The sequence below is a fragment of the Manihot esculenta genome, chromosome 14 (genome assembly GCF_001659605.2).
Source record: "Manihot esculenta cultivar AM560-2 chromosome 14, M.esculenta_v8, whole genome shotgun sequence".
NCBI classification, from domain to species: Eukaryota; Viridiplantae; Streptophyta; class Magnoliopsida; order Malpighiales; family Euphorbiaceae; genus Manihot; species Manihot esculenta.
The window spans coordinates 5173593-5199761 of NC_035174.2; the positions used below are offsets into that span (position 1 = coordinate 5173593).

The 26169-nt window shown below is 36.8% G+C and overlaps 2 protein-coding genes across 2 annotated transcripts; both read left to right on the plus strand.

The window, feature by feature from the left end:
* Positions 1-5358: 5358 nt before the first annotated feature.
* LOC110599845 (oleosin H2-like) lies at positions 5359-6967 on the plus strand. The gene is made up of 3 exons (XM_021736429.1): positions 5359-5433; positions 6647-6773; positions 6864-6967. The coding sequence occupies exons 1-3, from the start codon at positions 5359-5361 to the stop codon at positions 6965-6967; spliced, it is 306 nt and encodes a 101-aa protein (XP_021592121.1).
* Positions 6968-10864: 3897 nt separating this feature from the next.
* LOC110631322 (AP-1 complex subunit mu-2) lies at positions 10865-17408 on the plus strand. Its single transcript, XM_021779097.2, has 11 exons — positions 10865-11137; positions 11406-11552; positions 11673-11735; positions 11855-12031; positions 12117-12220; positions 14438-14545; positions 14765-14861; positions 15091-15188; positions 16352-16493; positions 16574-16696; positions 16993-17408. Exons 1-11 carry the CDS (start codon positions 11009-11011, stop codon positions 17089-17091), a joined length of 1287 nt encoding a protein of 428 aa, XP_021634789.1. The 5' UTR covers positions 10865-11008; the 3' UTR covers positions 17092-17408.
* Positions 17409-26169: the final 8761 nt, after the last annotated feature.

A 26169-nucleotide genomic window follows, 5' to 3' on the forward strand; every position in this document is an offset into this window, starting at 1 on the left:
TCATAAACAGGGAAGGATGAGAAAGAGATAATGAGTGGGTCTGAGCGAGAGATGACTTTTGAATTTCCTTATTTTCTTCGACTGTCTAATTTCTTTTCATGATTCCTTTCTTATTTTCTTTCTAATAAGAAAAACTAGAAACATTCATTCATGTGTCGTTCTAATGTAGCAGGCCAAAGCTTTCATCACTAAACACGACCATCTCTTCTGTTTCTCCTCCACTTTTTGTCAGTCTCCCTTAGACCCACACATGAACTGATGAAACACTGTTTGTGCATATCTTCTTTCGCTGTGGCACATATTTATATACACTGTAACACTCTTAAAAAAAATAAAGAAAAAGTTAAACTGTCCTCTCTCTCTATATCGTTTCTGGATTTGGGGCTTGCAGTTCCAGTATTGGAAAAAAGGAACGTCCTTTTTCCTCCAATTCATCGCCTCCTCATCAGCCACCACTTTCTCGAGATCGCCAAACACTTACCTTTATCTTTCTTGGAATTTTTGGGGCACCAAATCTAATCTCTACCTCTGATTTCTCCACCATATAAATTACGTATATATTAATTTGGAATATGTGTGTGTGTTTATAATATAAGGGATGGTTTGATGAATGTACTGGTGGATCAGAAGGGTAAAGTCAGAGAGGAGAGAAGCAAAGCTTTTTCTGGAGTTATTGCTGAACTTTCAAGTGTAAGGAATGCAACAGTTAGCGATTCATAATCCATCAAACCTATCAATCTTTCTGTCTGCAAAACTGCAAAGACGTGAGAAAGAAGCAAAGAGCAGGTGAAAATGGCAGGTTTTAGATAGGACGAGCTATCTTAACAGGATGTGCAGGTCCTATATATCATGCCCAAATTGAAAAATAATAATAATAATAATAAAAACTCTTACATCTTTTTTCTGCTTGTTTCTTCCTCGTCGTGGGATTATGAAGATAAAAATGAAATTTTTAAAAATTTATTGGTATTAGAATTGTGTGCAAGAATTAGAAGACTGAATTTCAAATCCCAGTCAAACTAATATTACAAGCACAATAATTAGAAGACTGGACTTCAAATCCCAGTCAAATTAATCTTACAAACCACATGCTTGCGAGGAATTAAAAAAGATGAGGAAAGTTTCGATCACATATGAAACGTCACAGTTCTGAACTTTCTTGTACTAAACGTCTTGTAAATATTTATTTTGAATATTCATAAATTTTCTGATTTAACATATTGCTCGTGTGGTGTGGCCCTGTTTCCGGGGCTTCTAGTACCACTGTGTACTGAACTCTGAACAGTGATGGCGCCCGGCCAGGCCAGCGGAGTCAAAATACATCATATATATAGGGCGAGAGAAAATTAAATATTAATTTTAATGTATGTTATTTAAAATAAAAATAATAAATTACGCATGTGGGGAAGTTTCAAACCAGTAAACCTTTTTCTTTCTGCTTAAAGGGAAGAATTAATTATAAAATGGTAGAGTAATCATGTTACCCATATCCGGGTACAGGATATGTATCCAAGATTAGCCCCAAGAGAGCATCATGACCTACATCTAACGGGTATGCTTTTTCGAGCTTTTATATTTATTAAATTATTTTAATTTAAAAGCAAGGTGAAGTGATGTACAGAAAATTATTTAGTGTTCCTCTAATAAAAACTCATCAAATTAAGATAAATTATTTCAAATTTATATAATAATTTTTCATAATGTTCGTGAAAGTTCAACGCATAAGCTGAAGCAAGCATGGCCATATAGAAAAACAAATTTGATATATAATTTTGCCTGTCTCTTTGTGGTTACCTAGATAGAGTCAAACAAGAAGTTTCTTCTCCAAGGAGTTAAAGAGCCTGTTGATCTTGACAGCGGCAATGTGTGGCTTGAAAAAGGCTAATGATAGGCATAGGAGTTTAGAAAAGCATTGAATCATCAGCCCCTTCATAGCGTTGATATTCTCACATATAGTCTAGAGACTCTGCCGAAAACAAACATGGAATGAGCTTTGGTTGTTCTTAGAAAGTTGCCTCTTTTTGTGCGGCTGCGAGTTTGTTTTTGGTATTGGTCTCCGTTGGCTTTTAGTGGCTTATGCAGGCAATTTTAGCTCCTGATTTCCTTGGCGCATTTTTCAAAGCAATTTTTTTCTAAGATCAAGTTTCCATATATCTGTTTGTGTGGGTTTGAGTTCAATATGAATTGAGTTTGTAATTTACTATTTCATGTTTAATGTAATACCCGACAGATTCAGACATCGGAATTTCTACCGTCCGGTGGAATTCGAGGATGTCAGAGGTTTCTAGAAGGGTAAGAGAAAGGTTTTCTAAAATATTTTCAAGTATTTTAAAGGTTTAGAATGAAAAATGATTGAGTTTTGAAGAGAAAAGACCAAGGAGGCAGAATGCAGGTTCGGCCCCCGAAAGTTAAAGTTCGGCCGCCGAAAGTCCCCTAGTTTCGGCCCCCGAAGGCAATGTTTGGCCGCCGAACGTTGCATGGTTTTGCATGTAGGTTTGGCCGCCGAACCTGAGGCGGTTGCTCATCTATAAGGGCACCGAGTGGCAGAAAAAGGGGGAGACTTCTTCTCTCCTTCTGGCCTAGGTGCTTGATCTCCTTGAAGTGTTTTCATGGTTTTTCTTCAACTCTTTCAAGGTTTTAATGAGTTTTACCCTTGTTTTGAAGAGTTATGAGCTTTAAACAAGGTTTTGGAGTTTGATGCTTTTGAAGCTTGGTTTCTCCATATCTTTGAGTTTGGATCATACCAGCCTTTGTTCTTCAAGAGGTAAGTGTTGATCCATGGTTTTTATGATGTTTTATATGAGTTTTGTAAAGGGAAAAGGGAGCTAGGCATGAGTTTGCATGAGATGGGCATAATAGGGTTTATGAATCCTTTATGTTTGATGTGTGCCTTGTGAGCTTGTTTTGTTGGAGTTTAAGTTGTTTTAAGCTCCTTTATGCTTGTTAAAGTGTTTATGCATGTATTGAGGGCTGAGCAGGTGATGGAGGGACTGGCAGGCGTCCTTGTGCACGAAACTGAGTTCTGGATGAACTCAGGTTCGGCCGCCGAAAGTCCAAGTTAGGCCGCCGAACATGCCTGACTTTCGTCTCTGGAGGAGACATTCGGCCGCCGAAGGTGCTGCCGAAGGTGCCCTGTCCAGCCTTCCTTTGCTTGTTTTGCATGCATGTTTTGAGGTGTTTTAGAGGGGTTTTGGGAAGTTGTATAAGAGATGTTTATCTGTTGTATAGAGTATGTTTGGTACCTCATTTGAGTCCTCCACTGTAGGATTGGACCCGAGGAACCGAGGTGTTTAGCAGTAGTAGCTGCTTCAGAGTTAGAGGTAGCCCAGAGTTAGCCAAGCAGTGGCTACAGGTGAGTGGAACTAAACATAATATTTTATCTTGAGAAATGACATGATTTTAGCATGATCCATGCATCATAAAATGCCATGTTATGTATTAGGTTGTGTTGCATTAGAATTCACGAATGTGGTGCATTGCATAAGATGTTGTACATGTGGATGAATGTTGGATGATCCTTAGCCCTTGAGAGAGATCAGATCCTATGATGTGAGATATGGCATGAGATAGCCATACCAGGTCGCTCCTGGATAGTCCAGGTCGCTCCTGGTACTATGAGATAGACAGACAGCCTGTCAGATCAGATAAGAGAAGTCCAGGTGATGACCTAGTCTCCTTGGCACAGTTGGTCCTGTTATGATATGAGAGAGATAAGAGAAGACCAGGTGATGACTCAGTCTCCTTGGCACAATTGGTCATAGTATAACATATTGATGAGGGCTATTGGTGACAAATTCATCCGTGAGATGATATGTTTGTGATGTGATGCATTTTCATGAAAACATGTAATTATGGAACTGTTTTATTGTTCCTCCTCACTGGGCTGTAGTAGCTCATCCCACTCCCTTAACCCCAGTTTTGCAGGTTCTGAGATAGCTATGGGAAGTCAAAGTCAGCAAGAGTACAGATGAATGTACGTTGTAATCGCATAGTGGACATGATGTAATTACAAGAGTAGTTGTAATAGAATGTATAGATATGTACTGTTATATAGTTGATAGACTTGTGCTTTCCCTAGTGTCACTGCTATAGTGAGATGTCTGATTAATCCCTTTGTACATGCATCCTGTTTTACGTTTCTTGATGAGAAATGTGTGAGTTAGGCTTAACATATGGCTTCGATGAGATACCAGTGGGATGTGTTATAGATGAAAAAAGGGTTTTAATCCCTTGCACCACAGCAGATAGTAGTCCCTGGTATAGGTCCTGAGGGCCAGTTCAGATTGACATATCTGAGTAGCAGTAGTTAAGTCGACAGAGTTTTTACAAGATTGTTGAGTCGTTTTGTATCATGTATGGGATTTATCAAGTACACAGAAAGTATAGTTGGCTTGTTACGGGTCCCGGCGGCCTTAAGCCGATCTAGATCCTAGTATCAGTGATGGTTCGGACCGTTACAGAAGGGTACCGATTTCCGGGTCGTTACATTTAAAGTATGTAATGTTGATGTAATCTTCTCTGACGAGCTAGTTTTAATACAATAAAGAAAACTTGTAATTGAAAAAAACCGTAAAATAATATTTAATAGTGGGGTTTATAAAAAGTGTTAATTGTTGTCAGATCACTATTAATGAAGTATGATGGCAATGATAGTTTCCATTAACAGAGGATTAAATAATTGAACTTTCTTGATTCATATATTCTGTGGTTAGGAAATTGGATTTGCAAAAGGAAGTTATAATCTCAAGATATTGGGCAATCCGAGGAGAATAAGAATATATAGTTGTTGCTTGTAAACTTTAAAATAATACAACCTCTAATCATTTATATATATGCGCAGAAAGTGTTCATTTGTAATATTATATAGCCAGGTTTTGACTTCATGAAAATGACTATCACAACTGAGTTAGCATCTTCTTTATTAATATAATATTATTATTAATTGCTTCCTTTTTGTTCTTTCACTTGTGAAAACTACACATAATTGATTCGACGGATCAATTTTTTTGGCTAATTTTCTTTACTCCTGAGTCTCCATCCTTGAGAGGAGAAAATGTTTAAGCACCTACTGATCTCTTTTGGAAGTATATAATATGGTCCTTTATTAGAGGCAACATTAAAGCCCATTATTTTTATTCATCTCCTTAGTTTGTGGCTTGTCATAGATCATGGTTTGTACAGGGCAGCAATTCTTTCCTTTTACTTCACACAAGTCCAATAGAATAACAACACGCAATTGCATTCCAGCCCTCTAAAATTGCTCTCCAGTAATCGTTGGTCACTTGGCAGGGGACACATGACAAACAGATAGTGATCCAAATATTAGATTGCTGATCTGGCTTTTAGCATTAGAAAACAATGGCCAAACCAGCCCAAGTCCTTAGCATTGTCAACAGAGGCCGGCAGAAGCCATCAGTAGGCCGCGGGAAGCAGGTGAATAGGGCATGGCAAATTCACATGCCCCAAAAATAAAGGCGCAGCAGGGAGCGGAAACCAATGCTAGGCCTGGGGGCTGGGGCTACCCATTCTATTAATCAATCCCGAAGGGAAAGCTGGGGGATGGCCCCCTTTCCCTGACTGCTAATTCTGCCCCTCTGCTTCTGGGCCATGTCTTCCTAATCCATGGATTGAATCCGACCGCATGAGTCGATTCAGTTTGATTCTAATTTTGGTAATTATTGTTCAATACTATTTTTAATTTTTTTAATTCATTCAAATTGAAGTAGTCCAAAACTTTCATTTATTTGTAGAAAAAAATATATTTTCAATAAGATAATTTATTTTTCATTATTTCATCTTATTTTACAAAGAATACAATAAATTTAAATCTAAATATATTAATAAAAATTTTAAAATGTAAAAAATTACTTTATTTTTTAAAAAGATAAAATATTTTTAATTAAAAAAATATATAGAATCTATTTTTTAATGTTTTAAATATTAAAAAATGTGAAAATTATATATTTTTTTAGAAAGATACTTTTTTTATAAAATAAGTGAAGCATGCTGATTAAGCATTTAAAGTCTTCTAACATTAAGGGGAGGGAGGATTCAATCCCGCATCACAAGGACAGGGAGAAGTGTGTTGGCTAATGCAATTACTGCAAGCTAAGCAAGAAAAGTATAACTCTTGCAAATGTGAATTTAAAGTTTTTAAATATTAAAAATCACTCGTTACTTTAAAAAACTATATTTCAAACAATCTTTGAGATTTTATATGATTATAATTTTATGAGAATATAAGAAATTTTTAGGTGAAGATATGAATATAAAAAAATTTTAAATTATAATTAAATGGGTTTCACTATAAAAATAGAGGAAATCACTTGCACAAGTTTATGTGAACAGGATGCATGCAGATAAGTATTTTCCTGATAATAAAATAAAGTTCTGCATGGACCAAATTCTTTCACATTGATACAACGGTGGACCAAAAATGGCTTACTTTTGCCCATGAAGCCACATTCGTCATGCAACTCTCTACCTCCCATCCATGCAACACATGCTCTCTCATTCCACGTGTTCATCTCTCCATCACCTTAAATTCAACTTCCCTCTACAGTTCTCCCAACTTTTCTTTACTTTCCCAGAAAAGCTCAATACTGCTACTAATTAACTAAGCTTCCATATGACTGAATATCAACAGTATCAGCAAAGGCCTGGCGTGGAAGGCTTCAAAGGCTTTCTTCCTGAAAAGAGTGTCCCATCAACTTCGCAGGCTATAGCGGTTGCTATCTTGTTACCTCTCAAGGGCACCCTTCTCTTCCTTGCAGGTATATATTACTTTTATTCCTGGGACACTTAGTGGGCTGGCGGTTTCGACCCACTTTTCGTGATTTGTAGCCCTGTTTTGGTCCCAGCAGCCTTCTTCATTGACTTAGCAGAGGTGGGATTCTTGGCTTCTGGAGTTTTTGGGATCACTGCACTTTCTTCCCTGTCGTGGATGGCAAACTATTCCGGGAGATGAGGGGCAAATTGGCGCTGCAGATGGAACAGACAAAGCTGCGAGTGCAAGAGACGACGGATCCAACATGGCAGAAGGCTAGTGGCTGCTGAAGTTCAAAAAGGCTTTAAAGAGCCGTGTGCACCTGAAAACATCATCAACTAAAAACTTCCTACAAAGATTATGAGCCATCGCATTGGCATTCCTTCTTACAAAGGAGAAAGAAGCGTTCCCAGATAGGGAAGATAACAAACAAATATCATGGGCAACAGTACTGATATTTAAGGAGTAACCCTTTCCTTGGCAAGCATCAATCACCCTACTAGAATTAATTGGACAGACGGATGGTAGTCTCATCTGCGGGAATGGTCTAATTTGAATAAAATGAATTGGATGTATTAGAATTTTGTTTTTCTAATGTGGATATTCTCCTCATTGAGTTGAGAGCTGACTTATCATATCACTTCATAGACTTACGTTGTTTTGAAATCTTCCAAATGTTAAGAAATATATCAATACGTAACATAATATGATAATATTTGTGAGACCACCATACATATGTGCCAATATATAATTGGTTTATCATTCCATGCAAACTATATTAGCATAAGAACTACCGTACTGGATAAGAATATCTAAGCATAAGAACTACCTTCCTGGATAAGATAATGCATAAAATTTGATAACATAAATGCTAAAAAATGAAAAAGAACAATTGTTATCCTCTACTCTACTTGAACGATGTTACTCATAAAAAATTTTAATGCATTTGATAAATAATATTAAAAGTTAATTTAAAATTAAATTAATATACTTTAATTATTTAATATATATATATATATATATACATGTAATTTTTAGTATTTGAGATAATATTTTTAGACAAATGGTTTTTTTATACACAAATAAATTAAACTATTTCATCATAATGTATGAACATACGTGTGCTCCCCTTCTTGTCTTCCAGGCGTGCTCAATGAACGTGTACAACAAGACTATTCAGTTAATAAAGAAATAAATAAATTAATCAACAGATAAACTAATAAACGTATAATAATAAAATAACATTACATTTTGAATTTTTCATGGTTGAATATAGAATATATACATATACTCATTGGGATTCAAGTTATAACTTCTTAAATACTTAAATTTATAAAAAAATTATAATAATTAAATATAAACCTAACCTCAATTATTATCGATGATTTATAAAAAAATAAATAAATTACTAACTGCATTTTAAATAAGATTAAAATAATTTTATCATAAAATTTAAAACACAATTAATAAAATTAAAAGTGTAGTTATACATATTTATTATATACCAAATGCATTTACAATCAGATTTAAGGCTGCAAGTAGTTAATGCACGTCTATGTTGAGAGATACTATCAAGAAATGAAGCCTGCTAGTGTTTCAATGCATGGTAAAGAAACTATATATATGAAGAGTAATTTTCATCAACTGAAAAATACTACACAAGAAGTTTAAAGTAATATTGTTATGCTGGTTGTACTTCAATCAACAGGGTAAAATCTAATGATGATTGGTAGAGGGACAGCTACTTAATAATGGTTGCAAAGCCACCTCTGAACCCTGCAATGGTTGCAGGTTCAATCACCCTTCCCTGCACATACCCAAAAAAATTAAAAATGGAAGACAGAGAGCTTGATGCTTCAACAGTATCTGTTTCATTTCAATATCTGAAAGAAGAGTTGGCCCATACAATCGGTTGCTACTGAAAAGACTGGTGGGTTTGTTTAAGTAAAGTAGCACCACTGCCTGAACTGCAAACTTAGGTACCTGAAGCAACAAGTTTTGCTGGTCTGCCATTATTTTTTTCAGTAACGATAAGTGTCACTTCTGCATGGTTATATACACAAAAGGATGAAATTAGTGTACTGCAAAAAATTGCTCTTTTTGTAAAGGAAAATATATTAAACTGTTCATTGGATGGGGATATGTCATGTTTGCAATGGGGCCATTCTTATAACTTGCCAAAACAAATCATCAGCCTGAGAGAACTGCCACAGCTGTTGAAAGCTAAAAGCTTCTGCTTAATCCTTACACAATATGTAAGAATGCTTGTCCATTATTTGGCATTTACGAGGCACATGTAATTATTCTACTTCTGTCCAAACAGATCAATACAAAAATGCTTACACTGCAAAGAACACAACAGGAAGATGAGAACGGAAAAGAAAAAAGAACTCATCGATATTTATTAATTATGGGAAGGAAGGATATGTTATACATACAGTCCACTGATGTATTTCCAAGTACATTGAGACACTGCTCTGAAAATGGAAGGTAAAGACAAAATGGAGAGCGCAATTTCTGCTTATATACTGAGAGAAGTTAACAAATTAGTGACATGGGAGAAAAATGTGCTTGAGCAAGAATGGCATCTCTGTTTGTAATGTAATGCTTGAAAATGGATCCCTTCATTATCAATCAGGAAACAAAGATGCTGCTGCAGCTACGATCATCTATTTTGTGCGAGCTTATAAGCGAGTACTTATATGCTTCTTTGACAGAGATTAGAAGACATTCGACACTTTCTTAGCATTTAAAGCATCAGGTACAAGACAAGGTCAACATGCTACTTGTTAACAAAGGTTTCAAGTTTGCAAGCAATAGAACACCAGAAGTTGGGGAAAAGAAATTAAGCAAAATGCAAGTCGATCTAGAACTAATGAATCCTGTGCATCCAAAAATCCAATTTAATAGGCATTTGATAATGGAAAATATTTAACTGAAAAAAATGACCAATCATATATCCATCGTTTATGCTCATTTGATATGCTAAAGAAGATGATTAACATGAAAATACAGATTCATTTGCGGAACTCATAAGAATTGAAAACTCAAACAAGACAAAGATAACACCTATGTGCAAAGCAATGTATAGATGGAAGAAAGTTTTCCGGGAAATGACGAGGTAGAAAGAACAGAAATGCATATTCATTTAAGAGTAGATTATCTGGAAATTCGCAAAGAACTTCATTGCCAACTTTAGGAGCACTACTTCTACAAGTTTCTGAAATCAGCAGCTCTCAGGTCACACCAGCATTTCATGGGTTGCAAGAGCACAAAAGGCACGGTCTTTTTCACTGGGACATAAAAACAAGCAACATTTCCACTTGATCAGGGACTCAGGCCAAGGTATTTGACTGTTCATAACTGTTTGATGTTCAGACTGCATTTATTCCCTTTTTATCCTGTTATTTGTTCAGTGATATTTGCATTGCTTGTTATTGTGCTAATTTTTTGCTGTAGCTTAAACTGTTCCTAGCATCATACTTGGTGAAATTTACGTTGGACTTCCGTTGATTCGAGCAAAAGAAACAAAAGATTTATTTATTTTGATCATCTATTGACGATATTAACTTAATTACAAAAGATGATCGATGGTATATGATAATCGACTTAATTACTCTAACCATAAACAAATCCACTTCCACTCTTCCAGAATGATGCTAAAAGAGATTAGATACAAAGATTGAATAATAAGACGCAGGGTAATACCAGAAAATGTGCGGAAAAAAGCCATCCCCATCTTCAATGGAGACTGCTTTCTTCTCCTTGGGGAGTCGAGACATCTAATGGCAATGAGCCTGGCCATGCAATTTCCAACTTTCTAAGAGCCCTCGTTTGTTCAGTTGCTAAAAAAATTCCTCTTTTGCTTGTAATCCAGTGAATCAGCTGGATTTGGTTTTGGACTCTTTGCCCCATTGATCTGAAAGAAATTGCCTTCGACAAAACAAAATACAGGCTCAATGCAGCCCAATATAAGAAAAAAGGCCCAACTCATTGGCTCCAGGCTGAGGTCCAGGAGAAAAATCTAATCCAAGATTTTTTTTTTTAACAAAAAAAAAACGAAAAGGGGAAGGCAAGACTGACTAACGTGTTTTTATTAGTGCAACTTATTCATTTATTTTCTATATGCATCCTAGCTTAGCTCACAAATCCTCCTGCTGTCGGATTCGTTCACTTTGCATTCTGATCTGATGCAAAACAGAGTCTGCAGATTCACATCTGCAACTTCGGTTCCTTCCACCAATGGCTGGCGCCGCCTCGGCGCTTTTTCTTCTCGATATCAAAGGCCGTGTCTTGATTTGGCGCGACTATCGCGGCGACGTCTCCGCTCTTCAGGCCGAGCGCTTCTTCGCCAAGCTCATGGAAAAAGAGGTCCTCTCCCCTCTCTCACCCCTTCTGTTCTTTTGATGAGCTATTGCCTAAGCTCTTTTGGTTTCTGTTTGTTGATTAATGACATACTCTGTGTTATGTAGAGTTGCGCCTCAATTTTTGATAAATAGATATTAGAGTTCTGCATCAATGTGTTGCGATCTTTACTTTTTTTTTTTTTTTTCCCTGGATTTTCCATTCTTATGGTTTGGAGGAAGGCGTTGTTGATATATTGATTTAGCTCTTTGATTTTTGTTTGATCTGGTTGCAGGGTGATCCACAGTCTCAGGATCCAGTGGTCTATGACAATGGAGTGACTTACATGTTTATACAGCACAACAATGTTTATTTGATGACTGCATCTAGGCAGAATTGTAATGCTGCAAGCCTTCTTCTCTTTCTTCACCGTGTAGTTGATGTAAACGCCTTTACTTTCTCCCCTCAATGACAACTTTTTAAATCATGTATTATATGGGAATAGTCTAACGCAAAGGTGTTTATGGTTTTAGTTTTTGATGGTCTGTACAACTGCATACAGGTGTTTACGCATTATTTTGAAGTGTTAGAAGAGGAATCTTTGAGAGATAACTTTGTGGTTGTGGTGAGTAAAGACAAAGTGTTTCATGTGCTTGAAAATGGTGACACAAATGAAAATTTTTGTTGGAGACCAGACTTCTTTTTTCCTCTTTCTTTCTAATGATGTCTTATGCATTTTGACAGTATGAGTTGCTTGATGAAATAATGGACTTTGGTTTCCCTCAATATACTGAAGCAAGGATTCTTAGTGAGTTCATCAAGACTGATGCTTTTAGGATGGAAGTTGCGCAGCGACCTCCAATGGCTGTAACCAATGCTGTGTCCTGGAGAAGTGAAGGGATACGGTACAAGAAGAATGAAGTAGGTTGACTCCTTGCACGTGTTACTCATTTTGAATTCAACTAATGTCTGGCATCTTATGGAAACATTTCTTGTATGTGATCAGGTATTTTTAGATGTGGTGGAGAGTGTCAACATACTGGTCAACAGCAATGGGCAAATAATACGTTCAGAGGTTGTTGGGGCACTCAAAATGAGAACATATTTGAGGTGCATGGCTGTTTTCCTTAATGTAAATTAATTGAAGAACAGAGTTCATACAGTAATGACATTCAGGATTGCATGTGTATTTATAATATAACTAATCCATGTTTAACTGTTCTAGAAACTTGTAAGTTTTGGGTATGGCTTAAAATAGGAGAAAACATAATTTAATTTTCAAATAAAAGGAAAGGATGAACATCAACTGATGATGAGGGCTGCAATATTGCATACTGGTGAACGGGCGGAAAATGGTGAATGAGTTAAAGAGATAGAAGAACCCTCGAGTGTCATGGTAGGATCACTAGGCATTACACACTTAAAATTTGACCCATTCTTGAGCTCTTCTACTTATCTAACCTTTCTTTTCAACCAAGAATGCAATATTTTTTTAGATATTAACATAAGAAGGGTATTGATACTGAACTTGTAATCTTCAAGCAAAGGATTTGGTGTAACTTGTAACTGGTAATATACTTAATGTACAGAGATTAAATGTGGGCAATAGTCTTTTAGATGTGACCCAAAATTATTGATATTCATAATAGAAAAGAAGTATTAGCAAATTATGGGAAATGTTAAAGAGAGGCATAACAATAACAATAACAATAGATTAAAATATTAATGCACCAACAAAATGGCAAATGAAAGAGAACAGATGGTATTTATGCCCATGTGAGCCCGTGTATTGAATTGTATGAAGCTATGCAATGGTATAGAATACAAAATAATAGTTGTAACTTGTGAGAGTCTGCACTGCTTTCAAAAGTTTTTTCTCACATAGAGGACAGAGAACTTGCAAATTAAAAATTGTATCGTACATCCAATCAAAATCCATTCTTATTTATCTTTTTTATTCTTAACATGAGGGTTTCACAACATTCCAGTTATAGTGAAGATATTAGCACTTTGTTTCATACAGTACATGGGATAAAAGCCAAAATTACAGTTGCAGTGCCGGAGCGAGAGGGCCAATGCGGCCATGGCTCCTGAAAAATTTTAAATTGTGGAGGAATATCTATGTAGTTTATATTTAAAAAATTTATTAATTAATTCTTGTTTTAAAATTATTCAATGAAAATATTTTATACTTTATAAAATTAATTTTTTTAATTTTTTATTAAATGAATTCTTATCCGCCTTTAATACTATTTAGTTTATTTAATTTTAGTTGTTCATTTTATTTTATTTCTCCTATTTTTTATGTTTTTTAATTCAAAAAATTTATGTTTTTATTTTTAAAATTTTAACTCCAATACGTAAATTTTTTTCTAAAATTATTTATTCATTATGTAATTTAATTTTATATACTATTTTTATTATTAAAAAGTAATTATCTCACTTAATTAGTTTGTAATCTATTTATATAATTAAAATTATTTGTTAAACTATTCTGAAAAATAAATTTTAAAATTTTATAAATAAAAGTATTTTATGAATAATATTTATTAATTAATGAGTTTTATGGATTATTTAAATTTAAAAATTAATTTAATTTTAAAAAATATAAATTTAATGGGCAGTAGATTAGATGATTTAAATTTAAAAATACTTAAATAAAAATCAAGTATTATTTTTATAGATAATAGGTTATTATTTAAATTAAAAAAAAATGAAATGGAAATATCTATAATTAATGGTTAGATAATTTAATTTAAAAAAATAAATTTTATAGTAAATATTATATTAAATTAATATATTATTTTAATAGTATTATTTTTTTATGGATTTACGCTGTCACGACTATAATAAAAAGAATTTTTTTACAATAAATATTATCAAAAATTCTGATGAGTAATTGAATTTATATTGAAAGATATATTTGTAAACATTAAAAATGAAGTTGTTATTAATATTTTTAATTAATAAAAAAAATAGATAAATGGTAATCTAATTATAATATTTTATTAATGTTTATAAATTTTTTAAATATATATTTATTTTATATATTTTATTTTGCATGTTTTATTTTCATTGATCATTCATTAAAATTAGACTCTGAATAAAATTTCTGGATCCGTCATTTGGTCAAGTGATTTTTATTGCTTCATCAATGTCTCAATTCCTCTCTATTCATTTTCCAATGGACTTATATTATAAGTTTGTGGTGGGGATCGTTCATGCCAACATGTTCCATGCTAGTTAACTTCTTGTTCTTGTTAACTTAACTTTTATATAATAACATTTTTGTGATGGATCTAAATTAACCATGCATCTTTTATGTAGTGGCATGCCTGAATGTAAACTGGGCCTGAACGACAGAGTACTTCTAGAGGCTCAAGGTCGAGCAACAAAAGGGAAAGCTATTGATCTGGATGATATCAAGTTTCACCAGTAGGTTGCCCCTCTCTTTTTTTTACTTTATGTTCATAATTTACTAGTTCTTTTGGTGCTTAACATGCAAGCATGGATATGTGCATGTGCACCCACTTGTATGATGGAAACTGCTTGCTAATATATTTTATTAAGCTAGGTTCTTATACTCTGTTACTCCATTTACAGACTTTTATTTATTTCCTCTTTATCTTGCTTTTTTCCTCCTCTTTCTGTTAGGTGTGTGCGTTTGGCTAGATTTGAAAATGATCGGACAATATCCTTCATACCGCCAGATGGATCTTTTGATTTGATGACATATAGACTTAGTACTCAGGTTTGTTCTAGTTCTTATGCTCCTCTTATGTTCTACCACAGCTTTCCTTTGCCATGCTTATTACTTTTCTTTCTGCCTATGGTATATAAGGCAGTTATTGATTCATGTGGATGATGCTTGATTCTCTTTAAGTATGTTAGTTTTTACTGACATTGTACATTGATATCCAATCATATTTGGCTTATAGACAAATTGAAAGCATCCAACATTCTACTTTTTAAGATTTCAGGCGAAACCTCTTGTTTGGGTGGAAGCTCAAATTGAAAGGCATTCTAGAAGTCGAGTTGAAATAACGGTTAAAGCTCGAAGTCAATTTAAGGAGCGAAGGTGAGTTCCAATTTTCATTGGGAAACTGACGACCAATTTAGTTGCAGAAATGAGGAATGAATCAGTGGAAAAATGAATGTGAGAGAATATTCATTGGGCAATTTTGCTTGGAGGGAATTTGGAATCCATGGACTTAAAAACCAGGGAATGTTCCGTTGTTGTTTATAGAAACCAAAATTTTAGATTAAAGCTAAGTTTAACCCTTGAATCTTTTGATAATGTCTAGTTAGGGCCTAAATTGTTGAGCCAAATTACAATGCAATTTGGTCATGGAAATAAAAGCTAGGGAATAATTTAGCCAGGAGAGTGAGCACAGCTTGGCTCTCATATATAATTAATTAGGGGTGAGTAAAGATCGGTTTCGTCTGATAAACCTCGTAAGTCATAAATTGAAACTCATAGCAGGCCAAACTGGATTAGGGAGGGAATTCAATTGAACTAGTTCAATTTGATTCAGATCGTGTTATTTGGTTGGGCTTCATCTTGGACCAGCTTTTTGTGCTTATTTGAACTCGTTTCAGTCTTAGCTTTTGTTATAGTTCCTATATTTTACTTTAATTTGAGACCAAATAACAAATAATTAAAAAATAAACAATTTTGTTTGGTTCTATTAATTTTTCCTCACAAAACTGAACTGTCTGACGTTCTTAAAATAAGAAATCAAATCTAACTGAAATTCCAAATTAAATCGGTTGGGTCATTTTTTTTATAAACTGAAATTTGCTCATCCCTATATTTAATAATTGTAATTTGTAATTACATAGAAAGGTAGTTCTGAAATATCCCATTGTTGGTCAAATCCCTTAGTTCACCTAAAACAGTGGATTTGCCAAAAACTGACATTTTTGGTGGGAGGGATTTTCTTCTTTGAAATCCCTCCAACCAAGCATTGCCCTTATTTAATTTGAAAGTTTGGTTATGAAATGACCATGTAACTATTCATTCATTTGAATTTTTTTTTTTTTCTCGACTAAGATTTACTTTGGGTTACCGTTTGCAAGGTTAGAATGTTAGTCTTATCCTCGTTTTTCATGTGTATGTTTCTTTGGACTAGAGACATTGAGCTGTCCTTTATGAAGTGCACTTAATTCCTTTATTTCACTCACTTCACTTGGGAGAACTATTATCTTTTGTGAACTTGATTCTGTTGTCTTCTGGTACAGCACTGCAACTAATGTTGAAATTGAATTACCTGTGCCGTCTGATGCCACAAATCCTAATATCCGGACATCAATGGGTTCTGCTTCATATGCCCCTGAAAATGATGCTTTGGTCTGGAAAATCAAATCTTTTCCTGGTAACAAGGTAGGACTTGTGTTCCAAGTCCCATGAACGCTGTTTAAAACTGCCACTGCATTTTAATCTTTATAATTTATATTGTTTAGGAGTATTTGTTGAGGGCAGAATTTAGACTTCCTAGTATAAAAGCTGAAGAAGCAGCTCCCGAGAGAAAAGCGCCCATCAGTGTGAAGTTTGAGATACCATATTTTACTGTCTCTGGAATTCAGGTACATGCTTTAGTATTTCTTTATCGTAAGCAGAATTTTCACATATTTCCTGTGCTGACATAACCTTCATCCTTTATCATGTGCTCTCTGAATCCTAAAATTGGTTACACAACCTTCAACCTTTTGCATGCTAGTTATCACCATTGTTTTAGCATGTTGACAACTAAGTGGAAAAGCATGTCTAGAATACACATTGCAGCCTGTGGTGATAGGATAGCTAGTAGACATGGTCTTTGATTCGTATTCTGGGTGAGAAGAGAATATTAAATTCAATCTGGGTAACTGGGATTTTGTAGGTTCGGTATCTAAAGATCATCGAGAAGAGTGGATACCAGGCTCTACCATGGGTCAGATACATAACAATTGCTGGTGAATATGAATTAAGGATAATGTAAAGCTCCATCGATTATATTGCCTTTCCAGTCGCGGTAAATACACAGGAGCTGGTTGTATACAAATAATGGTGATTCCCATGTGGAGTTTTCTCCTAAATTTTGTCCTCTTTGAAGGGTTCCTTTGTTTTGTTTTTGTCTTGCATTTTGATGCAACTACTGCTGTCTATTCATTTTTTGTGGGAATTAAATTATGCATTTTTTTCCTGCGTCAAAAGAAAAAAAAAAAAATATATATATATATACATTTTTCATGTGATTCTGCTTATAAGTGTTATGCTTGTTCTCCCTTTACAAAATTAATAGAGCAACTCCAAGAAATACATCCAAAATTCTTCTATTCCCGGACTTGTGTTTGTAATTTTACTTGAAAATCCACAGCATTGCTTCGCCCGTTTATGTATTTGATTTTTTTTTTTTTTTTCCTTTTTCCTTTCTTCTTCCACGTTTTGTGAATAAGCAAAGCTGTCGCACATATATTGATAAAATTATTGTATGAAATTGGTGTCATTATTAGATTAGGGTTTTTTACTTTTTCAAGTTGAAAAAAAGAAAATTCTTAAACTTTAATTCAGATAAAAAATTTTTCATAATCAAAATGAAAATCGACTCTATTGCACAGTAAAAAAAAATAATTAAAAAAAAAATTACATTAATATTATCATTACCGTGCGGCATTTTAAAATTTATTTTTTATTTAATTAATATTATATTATATTATATTAATTTAATTTATTTAATTATATATTAAATTTATATAAATATAATTGTAAAAATTATATTAATATTAATATTATTTATTTTAAATTATTCACAATATAATATTATATTTATTAATTAATTTATTAATTATATATTAAATTTATATAAATATAATTATAAAAATTATATTTATATTATTATAAATATTAATTATCTTAATTTATTTATAATATATTATTATATCTTTTATATTTATTATTCTATTTTGTTATTTTTATTACAATTAATTTATAAATATTTAATTCTTGAAACAGTAACAGATTTTAGAATTTTTTTTTTCTTTAAACTTTAAAACAATAAAAAAGTTAAAAAAAATTTTAGGTGTTGTTAGTTATATAATTTTTTAGACTTTTTATAATAATAAAAATAATAATAAATTAAATAAATTAAAATAATTAGTATTTGATGATCGTTGGATTTCTTCACCCCGGTATAAAGGACAGGCCCATGAAAACAGTCCATAATCCGAAGGCTTCAATATTCCCCTCGAAAGCCAGGTCCAGCCTGCTCAGTCACAGGGCCGGACTCCGCCTAGACTCCTCAATCAAACCGGCCCAAACCTCTCGGCCCAGTAATCAGGCCCTCACCAGGCTCAACTTCAGCCCTACCATTCAACCCAGCCCGGAAAGGGGAAAATGACTAAGATGTCCCGCTGGTAGGTCCTTCTGCATGCGTATCAGAGGAGAATCATACGTATCAGAGGAGAATTAATGGCCGTTACGCATGGAGCAGGCGCCTGACACATCCGTACATACGGAGCTAGGCAACAGAAGACAGCTAGCATTGTGGCAGAGAGACAGATATATATATCACGGTAGAGGCCACGCAGAGGGGGCTCTCTTCTTCTTCCTTTTCCTTCCTGGACACCGTTTTTATTCTTTCGGTAACCCTTGCCTAAATATACTACTCTAAGCCATAAAATCTGACTTGAGCGTCGGAGGGCCTCTGCCGGGGTACACCCGGTAGGCCCCTGACCTTTCTTTCTTATTTTACAGGTCCCTTCACCAGATAGAACATGGAGAGACCCACCAGGGAGCCCAGCAAGAAGGGACCCAGAAGAAAACCAGATCTATCATGGACCAGGAAGAGGAAAATATTTATCAAATGGCGCCGTCTGTGGGAAACGAAGGAGATCTTTTCATCACCGGAGTTTTCACTTTCAAAACCCACTGAGATCCACAATGGCAAACCACCAAGAAAATAACCTTAACGTCATTCCAAATAATCTGAGCTCTGCCCAAGAGGGGCAGCGGTTCTTATTTTCCAGTCCTACAACTCCAAACAACCAACCACCCATTCCTTTTAACCCCTCGCCGAGCTTGGCCGGGAATGTGCCCTCCACGAAAGAGATTTTACTATCTCAAAAGTTTTCAGATCCACCCATTGAGATCCACATAAGATTTTATTACGGCTGATTTTTTCTTTGAAGTCTGGTGAATATTTTCTGTAAAAGAATAAAAAAAAAGGTGAGGAATATATGTATTGTTGAAATTCTGAGGTCCGCTGTATATATAAAAAAAAATGTATAAAAAAAAAAAGAGAAGAAGAAGGTGAGAGAAAGAGAAGAGGAGTCCGTGAGAAAAAAGGAGGTCGGAGCCGTGTTTAGCAAGACAGAAAGGAACTCAGCAAATCCGACGACCACAGCGATAGATTGCTCGTTGAGGTCGGATCCATGTTCGAAACTAGATTCGTGGTTGAGGTTGGAGTCGCATTTCAGGACAGATGGAAAGCATCGGGGCGACAGGGAGACAATACAAAAAAGAAAGCTCACACGAAAAAGAAAGCTGGAGATTTACAGTAACCCAGCTGAAAAGAAAGACCCAGCTGGTGTAAGAATATCTTGACAGTCTCTTAATCTTCATTTTCCTACCCTCGTTGTTTATTTTAACATTTATTAAATATTATTACTACTAACTTTTTCTTTGAGATCTGATGAGGTGAAACTTCAGATCGAAGTGCTTGCCTGTAAATATAAATTTTAATTTTTTCTGTAAAAAAAAAAAAAAAAAAAAAAAAAGAGAATGCATAATATACATATTTGTTGAAATTGTGAGGTCGGCCGTATATATATACTGTAAGGGTTAGATGGGCAGGTTGGCTGTAAAATTCCAAGTTAAAAAAAAAAAAATAATAAATAAATAAAAATTATATATATATATATATATATATATATATATATATATATATATATATATATATATATATATATATATATATATATATATATATATACATGTAGAAATAGCAGGAGTGGAAAGAGCTCGAGATGCCAAAGACGCGCCGACCTGAGAAGGAAGCTGCTGGTCTGGTCAAGACCCGACAAATGAGATCGGGGTGATGTGGAAATGGACCAGATAGACAGACATGATGGTGCTAAAGGCGCGCCGACCTGATGAAGAAGTCGCTGGTCTGGTCAAGCTCCAACAAGTGAGGTCGTCGCGATACCGAATTGGACCAGATATGAAGGCATGATGGAGCTGACACCACGTCTGCAAGGGAAGAAACCACCACCAGATGATCAACTTTTGAGTGGGAAGGCTCCAGCAGACCACGCTCAACAGGTCGGAGGAAAAGCTCAGACAAGTCGGAAAAGCGAAATGGGAAAGAACGACTTCAACAAACCAACAAGAGATTCCCAATAAACATCACGAACCCGACTGGGCATTGAACCACATGAATAAATCAGCTCATGCTTAATAGTTGACGGACCCAAGCTTGAGATTGAAATCGTGAAGTCAGATAGATGTAAGCTTGGGGTCAAAGCCATGTTGGAGGATGATCCCGCATTCCTGGTCGGATGGCCAGACTGCCCTCAAGATTTGAATTAGCAAGTTAATGGGTCAGAATAGCAAGACAGGAAGGAGCTCGGCAAATCCGACGACCAAAGCGATAGATTGCTCGTTCAGGTCGGATTCGTGCTCGAGCTCAGAATTGTGATCGAGCTCAGAGCCGTGTTTGTGGAAAGCTGGCGAAGCACAAAGGTGGCTTTGTCATCGGCAAATTCGACGACCACACTCATTCAGATCAGATCCGTGCTCGAGCTTAGATCTGTGACCGAGGTCGGAGCCGTGTTTGAGGTCGGGCTCACATCCCAGGTCGGGTGAAATAATGTTACCGAACTCATATTCAAAGGCGAAGTAAAACAGATGAGTATTTACAGAGCAACCTCGATCGATCAAGCAATGCTCGAACTGTCCCAAGACCGCGCCAACGAAGTACTCGACCGTCCATCTATTGCCGTCGGAAACTGCGTAAATGGACTTCCCACCTGTGACAACCACGCCTTCGTCATCTCTATTGCCCGCTGTTGCAGTACTAAACCCTTTCAATTTGCTTTCTCTGGATTGTTGAGGTGGGGGATTGAGCTCGGCCACCTGAGCCCGGTGACCTGAGCGGTCTAAAAAACGGCCAGAGCGGATTGCTCGAGCCCTGGACCACCGGTCAAGCCGAGAGCTTTCTTTCAGCTTTCGAGGCTGAGGCTTGTCATCTGAGGCAAAACAGGCTTGGGTAATGGGTAAAGCGAGTGATTTAAGATTGGGCTGAGGTCGGGCGAGTGAAGAGGACAGCGGTGTTGGACGGAGGCTCGGGCTCGGCGGCCTCAAGTTTGAGAAAGAAATCATCTTTGCTAGTGCGTCATTCTCTGCCACGAATGGGTTGTGATGTGGAATACAATTACACGTGGGTCCCGCCTCCTTCATGCTAAAGGACACAGAGGTACGATCCCATAGAACGAAGATTAAGTTATACATATTTTTATTCTCCTCTCATTAAGTTAGTCAGAGGCTATTAATAACATCATAATTCCAATTATTATTTTAAATGCAAATATTTTGAAATTTCATATTTAATTATGAAGTTTAAATCTTAGAATAAAATTTTTATGATCACACAAATATATGCTAGCTTAGCGGAAAAGTTTTCGTGGCTAGATTAAGAGTAGCATGAATATTCCAATAAAAGGGATTATGCATTTAAACATATTACTTTTACAAGGTAAAATTTTGAGAAATTTACATATGCAAATATATCGTTCATTGCATCTCTAAAAATTGCATGAGTTAATACTTGCATGCATCTGAAAAATGAAACCAAGTGACATGTGCGACATATTATTAATTGATAATATCATTGAATTAACAACGAGCATCCTTGTTATATGTGCTCTGTGCAAGCTCTTATTTTGCAGAAAAATTCAGAAAAATAAACAAGACCTCAGTTAGGCACAAAACCAGCTGAGATGACGAAGCAACAGTAAGGCCATAGAGCCCGAATTACAAAGAAGACTCCGGGATCCCCTAAGAACTCCCGGGTAACCAAACAAGACCGGGATCCCCTAAGAACTCCCGGGTAACCAAAGAAGACTCCGGGATCCCCTAAGAACTCCCGGGTAACCAAAGAAGACTCCGGGATCCCCTAAGAACTCCCGGGTAACCAAACAAGACCGGGATCCCCTAAGAACTCCCGGGTAACCAAACAAGACCGGGATCCCCTAAGAACTCCTGGGTAACCAAAGAAGACTCTGGGATCCCCTAAGAACTCCCGGGTAAACAAACAAGACCGGGATCCCCTAAGAACTCCCGGGTAACCAAACAAGACCGGGATCCCCTAGAACTCCCGGAAAAATAAAGAAGACCGGGATCCCCTAGAACTCCCGGAAAAACAAAATAAAAACAGCCGGTGAGGATCTTAAAAGACCTCCCGGAGCATGAAGACCAGGGTCCCCAAGATCTCCTGGCAAAAGAAGACCTCAATAAGGTCTTGACAAAAGAAGACCTCAATAAGGTCTTCACAAAAGAAGACCTCAATGAGGTCCTAGCAAAGGAAGACCTCAATGAGGTCTTGACAAAAGAAGACCTCACTGAGGTCTTGACAAAAAAAGACCTCACTGAGGTCCTAGCAAAAGAAGACCTCACTGAGGTCCTAGCAAAGGAAGACCTCAATAAGGTCTTGACAAAAGAAGACCTCAATAAGGTCTTAACAAGAGAAGACCTCAATAAGGTCTTGACAAGAGAAGACCTCAATAAGGTCTTGACAAGAGAAGACCTCAATAAGGTCTTGACAAAAGAAGACCTCAATAAGGTTTTGACAAAAGAAGACCTCACTGAGGTCCTAGCAAAAGAAGACCTCAATGAGGCAGAAGACCTCAATGAGGCAGAAGACCTCAATGAGGCAGAAGACCTCAATGAGGCAGAAGACCTCACCGAGGTAGAAGACCTCAAAGAGGCAGAAGACCTCAAAGAGACAGAAGACCTCAATGAGGCAGAAGACCTCAAAGAGGCAGAAGACCTCAAAGAGGCAGAAGACCTCAATGAGGCAGAAGACCTCAAAAGAGGCAGAAGACCTCAATGAAGCAGAAGACCTCAAAAGAGGCAGAAGACCTCAATGAGGCAGAAGACCTCACCGAGGTAGAAGACCTCAAAGAGGCAGAAAACCTCACTGAGGCAGAAGACCTCAATGAGACAGAAGACCTCAATGAGGCAGAAGACCTCACTGAGGTAGAAGACCGGCAAAGATCTCAAAGATCTCCCGGAGCAAAAATAGCCAGTATCCCCAAGATCATCCGGTGCAACAAGCAAAAACAACTCATAAAGAACATAGTTCTGATCTCACATAAAAGATTGGGGCACGGGACCATAAATGAAAAAGCTAAACTCCGACCTCCCAAAGGAGCTCAAGTCATCAGGTAGAGAGACTTTAATCTCACACAACAGCCAAAAGTACCAAAGCATCATGCCGATCTCAAGAAAACGAGCACCGTACTGGTAAACCCAATAGGCAGACCGAATTAAGGCAAGACGATTCCTAAGCAAACTGCATACCAAAATACAAAGCCAAACAGAGAATCAGGGGCAATCATAAGAGGCACCGACTGTAACGCCCCAGAAATCCGGACCGCTACTGGCGCTAGGATCCAGATCGGCATAAGGCCGCCGGGACCCGTAGCAAGCCTAACATATACCTGTAAACCTGCTTAATCCCATACATAAAAATTAAAACTTTTCTTTTTATACATGCAGTCAATCACCAACTCAACCTGTGCATACTCTGAACGTATACATAAATAAAGTCCCTCTGTGGGATCTCATCAAAGCCTCAAAGGCTATACAACATGTGTTGAGTTAGTTTTGCATAAACATCATATCATAAGATCATGTACATAAAAAAAAGGGATTAGCAATACACTATGGTCAAGCACAATTCTAACCTCAATAATCTCATTACATAACATACTGAAAATTCTTACATTTCATCATAATACAACTGTCATGTCCACAATCTAACTATTACATACATATGACTTTTCTCTTCTTTTCTTCTCTATCAATCCCGTACCTGCAAACCTGGGGGTTAGGGGAGAGGGGTGAGCTAGATGCCCAGTGAGTAGAACTATAAAAAAAAATATTTAAAACATGCTATAATGGAATGCATCATTGCACAAACATTTCACATCATGGACGGACCGACCCAAAAATCCCTCAGCTCCATGCCCGGCCCTATTATGGGCACCACAGGACTTCGTATTGCCCGGCCCTATTATGGGCACCACAGGACTTCGTAAATCGGAGCTATTGCCCGGCCCTATTATGGGCACCACAGGACTTCGTACACAGGACTAGTGAGTCGTGCAATGTCCCTCCTCATCAACCACAATATAATAATGCAATGTAGCATATTCGTGATTCTAATGCAAACATCCTATATTATAGTCATGATGCATGAAACATGATAAAATATTCACTTTCTTAATTTAAAAGATTAAGTATAGTTCCACTCACCTCTGGCTGACTCTGTCAAACTCTCAGCAGCTGGCTCACTGCTGGGGTCCTTGGTTCCTCGGGTCCGAACCTACACAGGTGGACTTCAATGAGGGACCAACATATATAATCATAACTCTAATGTATCCCCCAAAAACCCCCTAAAACATCATGAAAACATCACAGAAAATATGCATGAAATGGCTGAACAGGGCACCTTCGGCGGCACCTTCGGCGGCCGAAAGTCCCAGACAGAGACGAAACTTAGCTAGGTTCGGCGGCACCTTCGGCGGCCGAAAGTGCCAGACAGAGACGAAAGTCTCTTTTCGGGGGCAACTTCGGCAACCGAAAGGCCTGCCTCCCCAGCCATGTTCGGCGGCCGAAAGTACCTTCGGCTGCCGAACCTGGTTTCTGCCAAAGGGCAAAAACTTGGCTCCCTTTGCACATTTCGCCTCCAAATCTATAAATCATGCATATTTTTCAACCAAAGCATGCATACAAGTTCCTAGGGGCCTCAAACATGCATATACCCCATCTACAACACTTCATTCATACACAATCAAGCTACATTGTTCATCAAAGCATCAAAACCATAAACTCATCAACAAACCTAAACATGCATCTCTACCCCATAGATCTTGCATAAAACTTGTTTAAAACATAATGTAAGCTAGAGATCGACTCTTACCTCTTGAAGATCGAGAGTGGAGGCGATCTAACTTGGAGTTGGGAGAGATTGAGCTCCTTGGGTCTCCAAGTTCAAAACTTGCTCAAAACTCGTTTCAAAAGCTTAAAAACTTCAAAGTAAGATGAAGACTTGTTAAAACCATGAAAGATCTAAAGGAAACACTCAAGATCGAGGGAGGAGCGGCGGAGACTCACCTTGGCCGACAATGGGAGAGAAAAAGCTCGCCCGTGCGGACCAAGGGGACCCTTTTATAGTGGCTGGCCAGGCCACGTTCGGGGGCCGAATGTGCCTCCGCATCCATGCAATGTTCGGCGGCCGAACATAAGGTTCGGCGGCCGAACCTGCACTTCCCTCACTTAGACTTTCGGGGGCCTAACGTGCCTCCCAAAGTCCATGCATGTTCGGCGGCCAAAAGTGAGTTTCGGCGGCCGAACCTGGGTTTTTCCTTAAAGAATTTTCATGCTAAAACTTATTTAAAATCATACTTAAAAACATTAAAAACATGAAAACATTTTATAAAAACATGCTTTTACCCTTCTAGAGGTTTCCGACACCCAAATTCCATTGGACGGTGGGAATTCCGATACCGGAGTCTAGTCGGGTATTACATTCTCCCCCCCTTAAGAACATTCGTCCCCGAATGTTCCTCAACTAGTACATGCATAGCAAAACAACATAACATACATATAAAACACATAGAGACTAACCTTAAAAGAGATGGGGATATTGCTAGAGCATGGACTCCCGTGTCTCCCAGGTACATTCTTCCATATTGTGGTGGTTCCAAAGGACTTTCACCATCGGGATTTCCTTGTTCCTTAGCTTTTTGATCTGAGTGTCAAGAATCCGCACTGGTTGTTCAACATAAGTGAGATC

What these genes read in the sequence shown, in the direction of transcription:
- LOC110599845 (XM_021736429.1), top strand. Translation starts at nt 5,359, where the DNA reads ATGGCCAAACCAGCCCAAGTCCTTAGCATTGTCAACAGAGGCCGGCAG. An exon ending in CAGTAGGCCGCGGGAAGCAG is followed by an intron (nt 5,434 to 6,646) that starts GTGAATAGGGCA and finishes GAATATCAACAG; the next exon opens with TATCAGCAAAGGCCTGGCGT. An exon ending in CACCCTTCTCTTCCTTGCAG is followed by an intron (nt 6,774 to 6,863) that starts GTATATATTACT and finishes TGGTCCCAGCAG; the next exon opens with CCTTCTTCATTGACTTAGCA.
- LOC110631322 (XM_021779097.2), top strand. Translation starts at nt 11,009, where the DNA reads ATGGCTGGCGCCGCCTCGGCGCTTTTTCTTCTCGATATCAAAGGCCGT. An exon ending in CCAAGCTCATGGAAAAAGAG is followed by an intron (nt 11,138 to 11,405) that starts GTCCTCTCCCCT and finishes ATCTGGTTGCAG; the next exon opens with GGTGATCCACAGTCTCAGGA. An exon ending in TTCTTCACCGTGTAGTTGAT is followed by an intron (nt 11,553 to 11,672) that starts GTAAACGCCTTT and finishes AACTGCATACAG; the next exon opens with GTGTTTACGCATTATTTTGA.